At 44.0% G+C, this 10,148-nt stretch overlaps 1 protein-coding gene across 5 annotated transcripts; it reads left to right on the forward strand.

The window, feature by feature from the left end:
* The first annotated feature begins 1,640 nt into the window (after positions 1–1,640).
* On the forward strand, positions 1,641–9,230 carry aoc1 (amine oxidase copper containing 1). Of its 5 annotated transcripts, XM_059018333.1 has the most exons (7): positions 1,671–1,705; positions 2,403–2,504; positions 3,002–3,250; positions 3,673–5,223; positions 5,773–6,061; positions 7,127–7,259; positions 8,098–9,230. In XM_059018333.1, the coding sequence occupies exons 4-7, from the start codon at positions 3,687–3,689 to the stop codon at positions 8,371–8,373; spliced, it is 2,235 nt and encodes a 744-aa protein (XP_058874316.1). In that variant the 5' UTR covers positions 1,671–1,705; positions 2,403–2,504; positions 3,002–3,250; positions 3,673–3,686; the 3' UTR covers positions 8,374–9,230. The 5 variants fall into 5 exon arrangements, with proteins under 5 accessions (XP_033915170.2, XP_058874316.1, XP_058874312.1 ...); XM_059018329.1 differs by lacking the exon at positions 1,671–1,705 and having other exon boundaries at positions 1,716–2,504; XM_034059279.3 differs by lacking the exons at positions 2,403–2,504; positions 3,002–3,250 and having other exon boundaries at positions 1,641–1,705.
* The last annotated feature ends 918 nt before the right edge of the window (positions 9,231–10,148 follow it).

Consider the following 10,148-nt stretch of genomic DNA (forward strand, 5'->3'; position numbering starts at 1 on the left):
AAATCACGAACACAAAATAATAACAAAACCCAGGTCAGGCTGGGCAATCGCCTTCACTGACGCTAGTTAGTTTCGGTTTTTAAATAAATTCCTCTCGCTCTCCGGCTCTCTCCTCTTTAACACCCACCCCGAGTTAACGAGCTGCAGGCTTTTTATAACAGGTGACCATCTCCCGATTAGCAACAAATTAAATCACCTAATTAATTCGGGAGATGGCCACCTTCTGCACGAGTTTTAATTATTACTCCTGGCAGAGGACGAGCACTGATATTTACATAAATAATCATTCCTGCGGCGCTCGCCGTCATACATTTAAATATAATAAAACAAATCATAAAACAAAACAAATACAAAATACACTGCACAGGGGCGGAGGGGGAGACCCCGATCTAAAAATAAATAAACAAAACAAACAAAACAATGTACAGGGCTGCTCGCCCTGTTACATATCCCCCCCCCTTGTGCGAAGCACACATGGCCCCAACGGCCACCTCCCCCCTCAGTCTTAATGTCCTGGAAGAGGGAGAAGCAAGTTGCTTCTGGGGGGTGGAGGTAGAGGTAGCGCCTGCTCCTCTCCTCTTGACGGCAAAGGCCGCAGGGGCTCCTCCCCTTCTGGCTGCCAAGGCGGCAGGGGCTCCTCCCCCTCAGGCGGCCAAGGCGGCAGGGGCTCCTCCCCTTCTGGCGGCCAAGGCGGCAGGGGCTCCTCCCCTTCTGGCGGCCAAGGCGGCAGGGGCTCCTCCCCTTCTGGCGGCCAAGGCGGCAGGGGCTCCTCCCCTTCTGGCGGCCAAGGCGGCAGGGGCTCCTCCCCTTCTGGCGGCCAAGGCGGTTCCTCCCCTTCTGGCAGCGACAGGGAAACCAGCAGGCATGTTCCCTCTGCTGGCGGTGGTGGAAGCGACTCATAGTCCTCCCACAGAGACGGAGGTGGCACCAGCAGGTATTCTCCCTCTGCTGGCGGAGGTAGGAGCGACACCCAGTCCTCCCAGGGCGGTGGAGGTGGAACCGGCAGGAATGCTCCCTCTGCTGGCGGAGGTGGGGGCGACTCACAGTCCTCCCACAGAGGTGGAGGTGTAACCAGCAGGAACTCTCCCTCTGCTGGCAGGTACCTGGGCTGTGGACTTTCGGCCTTCCCCTTCTTGGGCCGTGGACGCACCGCCTCCCCCCTCTTGGGCCGTGGACGTTCGGGCTCCTCCCACTCAGGGGCAGGATGTTCAGGCTCCTCCCACACAGGCGCAGGACGTTCGGGCTCCTCCCACACAGGCGCAGGACGTTCGGGCTCCTCCCACACAGGCGCAGGACGTTCGGGCTCCTCCCACTCAGGCGCAGGACGCTTGGGCTCCTCCAGCAGCTGGAATCCCAGTCTTCAGGGAGGGGGCAATTAACGGGGAAATTCCCCCGCTCCCCACAGATGCAGCAACAACACAGCTGGCTTATGCTATGGAGGAGGGCTTCCAAGCTCATCTCCTCCTGTGCCTGCTGTTGTTGCTGCAGCGGCTGCTGCTGTCTCCTCATTCTCCTTCTTCCTCCCATCTTTTTTCCTCCCATCCTCCTCTCTCCAAACAATCAAAAAAACGAAAAAAAATGAAAGCTGCAGTACCCTCTTCTGCCTGCGTCCTGGAGGCGCGGTGATCCCACGCAGGACACCACGTATGACAGGAATGGCAGAGGGGTGACGTCAGACCAAAAGAAGGCACAACAAAAACAAAAGGTATGGTGCAGTGGCGCGGGCGCCGTTTTATTTAACGCAATCCAAAAAATAAATAAAATATTTAAACAGAAAACACTCGCTCACAGAGCAAAATAAAAGGGTAAACAAAAACAAATCACTGGCTGGGCAATCGCCTTCACTGACGCTAGTTAGTTTCGGTTTTTAAATAAATTCGTCTCTGTCTCTGTCTCTGTCTCTGTCTCTGTCTCTGTCTCTGTCTCTGTCTCTGTCTCTGTCTCTGTCTCTGTCTCTGTCTCTGTCTCTGTCTCTGTCTCTGTCTCTGTCTCTGTCTCTGTCTCTGTCTCTGTACTCGCTCTCTCCTCTTTAACACCCACCCCGAGTTAGCGAGCTGCAGGCTTTTTATAACAGGTGACCATCTCCCGATTAGCAACAAATTAAATTACCTAATTAATTCGGGAGATGGCCACCTTCTGCACGAGTTTTAATTATACACTACAGTTATTCAAAATACACTGCACAGGGGCGGAGGGGGAGACCTCGATCTAAAAATAAAAAAAACAAAACAATGTACAGGGCTGCTCGCCCTGTTACAAGTACTTATTTTTTTTAATTACTTATTTTTGTCACTGCTTTTAAAGTAAAAATTAAAATGACATGACAGGCACTATATTAGAAATAAAGATTGACTGGAGCAGAATTTCAGAACAACATGAGCCTGATATTTTAATGCTTTTAGAAAAAAAAGAAGTTTGTATTTACAACCCTTCGCGCATGGATCTTGAAACCGTGCCAGGCATCCGAAATGAGCGACAGAAACGTCTGATGATGTAGAGAAAAGGTATTGTAGCAGCTTTTACTTTATTTCTTGCATGTGTGTAGGATACTTTTACATTATCACCATCATGTGATCATTTCTAAACTAAATTAAAGCTTTAAGTCTTAAACAGTAATAAAAGTAATCAGAATGTAGAGGCATTGGAATCAATTCCTTAAATAATGCAACCCCACATAGTTTAAAACGCTGCAGTGGAAAAGAGGGGTGTAGGTGTTTGTCTGTGTGTTTTTACAATCCTCGTAGATTATCACTGAGCCCAAAAGGAGTCTGTGTGAGAATGATACCAAGCTTCCAAGCCTGTTGGTGGGCCGAACACTAAAAAACCCATGCAGCTCTAACAGAAAGCTATTTTTTATCTCCACGATGTTTCTCACATTAATATGACTATATCTCTTTCACACATGTATCTCAGTAAAATAACTTTATGAAGGGATTAATTATTTACCCAGCAGGGAACACTTTGTTCAGTTTGTGCTGATGTCACTTTTATTACCAATCAGGTGCTTTGAATGCCAATTATAACCAGCAGTAACTTCAAACATTTCTCAGCACATGAGAGAAGGCAGAAAGGTAGATACACAGAGAGAAATCTCCCAAGAGCTGGGGCAAAAGAAGGAAATAGTCAGAAAGATAGACAGCTTGCCCATCTGATGCTGATTGGAACAGAGGAAAGTCTGTTACCTACAGCCTTCACAGGCAGACACACGCTCAAGAAGAGACCACAGATCTTAAACAGTAACACTAGACAGGTGAGTCACAAATACTTTGTTTTACTCTGAATGCAACCTGGTTGTAAACTACAGGAGCCCCACTTTGCATCTTTTTCCTTTTCATCAGCTCAACAATTTGTGATTTATTACATACATAATCTTTTTCTTTCTTTCTTTCTTTCATCATGATCAGTACTAAATTGGGTTCTTCTTTTGTTCTAGTTATGTGATCCATTCCGCCTGATAAATTATTATATATAATATTAATTATTCTAGCAATTATTCAATGTAAATTTCATGTACATTTCTTATATGCTAACCCAATATACTGTAGAAAGCTCTTAATCTCCAAAGTGTTTCTTTAATCTGCATGAAGAGTCAAATAAAGTGATTTTCTTTTTGAAACTCTTGCATGTAATCTCTCCCCCTCTATCTGTTTCCCTGTCCTTCTTCTTTTCCAGGTATCCGCTCTGAGATGTGGTGCCACTTTTTAATCTTCTTGGCTGCCGTAAGCACTGCAGGCGCCACCTGCCACCAGAAAAGGGAACCAGCAGGCCAAAGAGGCTCTATCTTTGCCGACCTGACCGCCGACGAGATGCATGCAGTGCGAGACTTCCTGATGTCTAAACCACAGCTGCGCCTCTCCTCCTCCCACAAAGAGACCCTGAAGAAAAACAGTATCTTCCTGATGGAGCTGCATGTTCCCAAGAAAGGCGATGCTCTGAAAACCCTGGACAAGGGACATGCCATACCAAAGCGTGAAGCTAGGGTGGTGGTGACATTTGGTGACCAGCTGCGCCCCAACATCACTGAGTACATTGTGGGACCTTTGCCCAAACCCACCTATTACAAACGCAGAACCTTTAAAGGTAAGCCTCCCAAGTTTGAGTCAAGGCCCATCAGCCAAATGGAGTATCGTCACGTCATCAATAAGCTGCAGGAGATCACAAAGAAAGTGTATAGGATTCTAGTAGACACCACTGGCTTCTCTTTCCACAATTGCACTGATAGGTGCCTGACCTTCTCTGATATCGCTCCCCGGGGCCTAGAGTCTGGAGAGAGGCGGACCTGGATCATGCTTCAGAAGTTTGTGGAGGGCTACTTCATTCATCCCATTGGCTTTGAGTTCCTTCTCAACCACAAGTCCCTGGACCCAGCTGAGTGGGAGGTAGAGAAGGTCTGGTATAATGACCAGTACTTTGACAGCGTGGAGGAACTGGTTGAGAAATACGAGAAAGGGGAAGTCACCAAGATCAAGCTGCCTGACCATGATGATGACGATCTGTACTCCACATACATCCCCCGCGGGGAGAGCAGCATACGAGCCAACGTTCAGGGACCCAAGCTGGTGCAGCCCCAGGGACCACGGTACCGGGTGGAAAAAAACTTCGTGGAGTATGCAGGTTGGTCCTTTGCTTTCCGGGTGCGCTCCTCTGCCGGTCTGCAGCTGTTTGACCTCCGATTCAATGGGGAGAGGGTGGCTTACGAGATCAGTCTCCAGGAGGCGGCGGCTTTCTATTCAGGGAGCACGCCGGCTGCCATGCAGACCAAGTACATTGATGCAGGTTGGGGTATGGGCACTGAAGACTTTGAGCTGGCCCCAGGCATCGACTGCCCCGAGATCGCCACTTTCTTGGACCTGTACCATTACTACGACACAGATAGGCCGGTGCTGTACAAGAACGCCCTCTGCATCTTCGAGATGACCACCGGTGTTCCCCTGAGAAGGCACTTCAACAGCAACTTCAAGGGCGGCTACAACTTCTATGGGGGTCTGGAGAACAACGTGCTGGTGATCCGGACCACATCCACCGTTTATAACTACGACTACATCTGGGATTTCCTGTTCTACCAGAATGGGGTGATGGAGGCCAAGGTCAGTGCCACAGGGTACATCCACGCTACCTTCTTCACCCCAGATGGGCTTAACCACGGGGCCAGGGTCTACAGCTATGTTCTGGGCAACCTGCATACTCACCTGGTCAACTACAAGGTGGACCTGGACATTGCAGGTAATCTCTGTCAAGGAGAGGTTCACTTTCTAAATTAATATAATTTTAAATATCTAATTTTATGCTAATTATTTCATTCATTGTTTCATCTAAATACAATTTTAAATGTCTAGAGCAGGGGTGTCAAACTCCGTTCCTGGAGGGCCGCAGTGTCTTCTGGCTTTCGTTCCACCCAAGCTCTCAATTACTTAATTGGTCTAATTATTTGATTAACTGGACACATTTAACACTTCTCTTCTGGCCTCAAAATGTTTCACAGGTAGTGTACCTTGAATCAAGTGCATTTTTTAAATCCTCAAGTGTAAAAGACCTTGAAACATATGAAATATGTCCAATTGAACTACTAATTAGATCAATTATGTTAATTGAGAGCTTAAGTTGGAATGAAAACCAGAAGACCCTGCGGCCCTCGAGGACTGGAGTTTGACACCCCTGGTCTAGAGAATGGCCAACTAAACATATTATTATTTTGTCTGCTACTGTGAAAAATAGGACATTTTTTTTAAATCGCCTTCACTCAGTTCTATTGATTTGTTTATCAATTTCCAGGTAGAGATAACAGCTTCGAAACCATAGAGCTGAAATACGAGAACTTCACCAACCCCTGGAGCCCTCGTCACTCCATCGTTCAGTCTCGGCTCCATCGCACTCAGAGGACAACCGAAAGGGAGGCCGCCTTTCCCTTCGGCAAGCACCTCCCTCGATACCTGCACTTCTACAACCCCACCAAGAAGAACAGGTGGGGCCATCACAAGGGATATCGGATCCAGTTCAACTCCCATGCTTACAGCGTCCTGCCACAGGGCTGGAAGGAGGAGGTTGGCATTACCTGGTCAAGGTGAGGCTGAAATTCTGTAGTCTTTTATTTTCAGTACAAATCTGGTTGGTCCCATAGAAAAAACATTTGTGCTGCTTGGACTGGAGTGCATCTCCAGGGCTAATGTTTTGCATCTCCAGGGCTAATGTTTTGCACCACTGCATTTACTAAAGCTGCAATGTAGTCCAAGTGACATTAAATAATAGGCTACTAACCCACAGCTATGGACAAAAGTTTTGCATCACAAATCCTATATGAACATAATTTAGATATTTTATTTAATCATGTAATCAAAGAAATTATAAAATTATATTGCAAAAGTCTTCCGGAAGCCACACTAGTAGTACAGTATTATTGATTTGTATCAGTGTGTTAGATTTCGAAATGTTACATAATGTCAATTTTTGTCAGTTTTTTGTGAAGTATATTGAAAACTACAAAGCGGAATGTAATTCAATATGTTAATGTAACAGCAGATTCCACTCGACTTTATGAAGCAAAATTAGTTAATTCTATAGGGTGATGCAAAACGTATAGGTAAAAGCTGTGTACATTTACCCTGCAGAATTACCCTTATAAGAGTTTCCAAAAGTAAAAACATAGCAAAGTGTAATGCAGCACACTGAAAGCATGGTAACACATAGGTAAGTATTGTAAAGCACAGAGAGGTATGGTAAAGCATTAATAAACATGACAAACTAGGATAAACAATGGCAAATGTAATCATGGGAAAAGCATAGGAAAACTGCAAAAATACTGTGCAAAAGTACCATGGTAAACTTTTATAATGGTAACAATAATGCACATTTGATCTAGTTTCACCAGTTATTCTATAAATGCTGCCAGTTTCAATTTTAAACTGCTCCTATGATGTGTTTATTTATTACTGAAATTAACCTGCACTTGCTTTTACGTTACTGTGATTTGCCCTTTCACTGCATTTAGGGCTTACTGTGTAGTATATGGCTTACAGTATATGACTTAAGAGTTCATTAACACAGACTTTTACTGCTCACGTCCTCAATCTCACTATCGATCTCGTCCTTTCTCTCATCCCCTCTCCCTCTCTCTCACCCCCCTGTGCAGGTACCCCTTGGCAGTAACTCGTCAAAAGGACAGTGAAATGACGAGCAGCACCATTTACACACAGAATGACCCGTGGGAGCCAGTAGTGTCCTTTGAAGATTACATTCGAGACAACGAAAATATCGACAAAACGGTAATCTTCGATTTTGTTAATGTGGTCATTTTGAAATACAAATTGCACAAAAACAAACTGGGTTTAAAATGTAAGTAAGTGACACCTTGTCTGCTGGCTTAGTGATCAGAGTACGTATTAAAGCCTAGGGGCCAGAGAAGGGGGGTGTAGAAGGCTGTTTGATGCCAGTTACATAGCACTGTGCTCTCTGCTCCCAAACTATCTTTAACAAGAACAATTTTGGGGTAACTGTATGGACATTTAATGAGTCATTGTTTACTGTCCTAAAGCTCTCTCTGAATCCAGAGGCTGGGTGAACAGTTGGTTAAGTGGGTCCAGAAAAATGAATATGGAGATTTTCTGTTCTTTAAAATGCCATAAATCTGCTTACCTTTTGTATACCTACTGGATATCCAGTGAGAAATGTTTGTTCCAATTCCCAAGTCTTGCTGGTCACCAGCTCACAGGAGTTGGCAGCAGGATTTGGATTTCCAGATTATAAATTATAAGAAGTCACCAGCAAGAGGTCAATGTTTTCCTTTTACAGAATACAATATTTTTTATTGTTTGTGTGTGTCCAAACTGTCTTTAAACTTTGGATGAATTTTAGATGAGTAAAATAAGACAAATAATGCTGTAGTGAGAAGACATGACTACTGTAAGGTCAGAATTATGTTATAATCACCTTTCTGTACTTAGACCTGTTTCATAGTTTTCTTTACACTCTTAAATTACATCCAGGTCTGTATTGCATATGCCTTTAACCGAGCTATTTAACTTTATTTATTTAACTTTTAAAATTGTAGCATATGACGCACCAGCCTACCTAATCACTCTGCTTGCTTGTCCCTGTCTGCAGGATCTGGTTGCCTGGGTAACAGTGGGGTTCCTGCATATCCCACACTCTGAGGACATTCCCAACACATCTACCCCGGGAAACTCGGTCGGATTCTTCCTCCGACCGTTTAACTTCTTCGACGAGGACCCCTCCGTTGCGTCCAGGGACACGGTCATCGTCCGGCCGCACAAGAACAGCTTCTCCAAGGTAGACACGGACCGGTGGACTCCCGAGCTGGCGGGATACTGCATGTCCAACAAGCCCTTCCATTACAACGGCACCTACAGGGAAGTTTAAGAACAAGCCCACAGCTGATTGCAGTCACGTTCTTTCAGTGGGGGTACAAGGGAATGGACACTGACACGACAAAAAGACTCTAAGACACAAAGAAACACCCCCCTTTTTGATTGACTTCAATATCTCCAGATCTCAGGAGCTTTCTTTCAGTATCTATCTTTCTCCAAAAGCACAGCCGGTTTATTTTGTTAACTTAATATCACCAACTCTTTTTCTATTAACTCTTGTTTCATTTAGCTTTTAACTAAATGCTGACTAAGGTTTAAACTACATTATTGACTTCTTACTAGCATTGTGATTGGTCCCACTTTTTTATTCTGAAGATCCTTCAATTACAATGCAGTAGATTTTAAAAAGAAAAATCAAACTGTTTCATGAGATTTTGTCAAAAAGCAGTCACAACTTTTTCTTCAATAGCGCTGTATGTTCTTCAACAGAAGAAACTGATAATATAGCTTGTCCTGATGACAGATAAGAACAGGGTGGTATATGTGTGTGTTTCTAATCTTTTGTTTTCTTTGTGCCTCTTGGTCCCAGTGCCAATGTAGTTACCTTTATACACTGAGAGATTTAATGGTGCTTGTTTTTATGCTATCATTACAGATAGCTGTTATATTGTGAGGCTCTCATCTCTATACCCTGATTACAGAGTACACAGGGAAGGCGTGGATACCTCCCTATGTGGAACATTAATGTATATTTCCATAAGCACTCATTTCCATAAGTACTATCCATTTTGTACTTGCTATTACAGCAACCTGAAAAATGTAGAAAATGAATTGATGTCTGCTGTGCCTTATACATGATACAACTGAAATGTTACACAACCTTTAATAAACAACATGGTTTGGAATGATTCTTGAATGTTGTTGTTTTTTTTTTTTGGGGGGGGGGGGGGTTGTTTTATATGCTTGAACAATCTTTAAGGAACTGGGGTCTCAAATGTGGTCATGTCACAGGTTGTGGGTTTTCAATTGAGGGTTTTCTTTGCGTACAGAAAAACGGGGGCCTACTGTACATAGTGAATGGATGTACATAGTGTGGGAAATGTATAGAATTCTTAGTTACACTCACTTTAAACCCCTTGTAACAGGATGGCCTGTTTATTTATTTTTGGTACCAAAGTATTTTTGTTTATTCCAAGAACCTTTCCTACTTCCCTTCATGTATTAATGTGTGTATCAGTGGCGGCTCTTCATAAGAGGCTAGGGAAGGTCATCCAGGTCAAAAACGCATTATTTAGTACATGTTTCAAATATTTAGTATGTGTATTGATTTCAACCAATCAGAATACGTAAAAAACTACGCGTTCTAAAGAAATGTAAATTAATTACGCTTTTTCTGCATAGTGGCTGGTCATTTTAAAGTAGTACCTATGTAGGGGTTGGTCATTTTACAGGCATGCAGTGTAATTACAAGAGTAGCATCGTTTTAATTTCAGAAAATGAAATTCGCTTTAAAAAAATCAAGAATTTAGCCCGGAACACACTGCGACCGTCGCAATGGAGGAGGTCTAAAAAATCTTTGTGAGCACACTGCCTGATTGCCTGATTTAAATTGCTGGAAGGGACGCACAAGTTGTGAATTTTTCTTTAATGATGTTTGACCTGCCCCCGATGCATAAATTACAGCGGCAATGGGGCAAATTAATGACAATATGCGAAAACATAAGCCTATGGCACAATTTTGGTAAAAAGGCAATGTGATCGTGAAAACCACATGTGACCGGAGACATGCGTGGTCTGGTCGTTAAAGAAAAGGGCTTATAACCAGAA

Source organism: Acipenser ruthenus, chromosome 3 (genome assembly GCF_902713425.1).
Source record: "Acipenser ruthenus chromosome 3, fAciRut3.2 maternal haplotype, whole genome shotgun sequence".
NCBI lineage: Eukaryota > Metazoa > Chordata > Actinopteri > Acipenseriformes > Acipenseridae > Acipenser > Acipenser ruthenus.

What these genes read in the sequence shown, in the direction of transcription:
- aoc1 (XM_034059279.3), top strand. Translation starts at nt 3,687, where the DNA reads ATGTGGTGCCACTTTTTAATCTTCTTGGCTGCCGTAAGCACTGCAGGC. An exon ending in GGTGGACCTGGACATTGCAG is followed by an intron (nt 5,224 to 5,772) that starts GTAATCTCTGTC and finishes ATCAATTTCCAG; the next exon opens with GTAGAGATAACAGCTTCGAA. An exon ending in GTTGGCATTACCTGGTCAAG is followed by an intron (nt 6,062 to 7,126) that starts GTGAGGCTGAAA and finishes CCCCCTGTGCAG; the next exon opens with GTACCCCTTGGCAGTAACTC.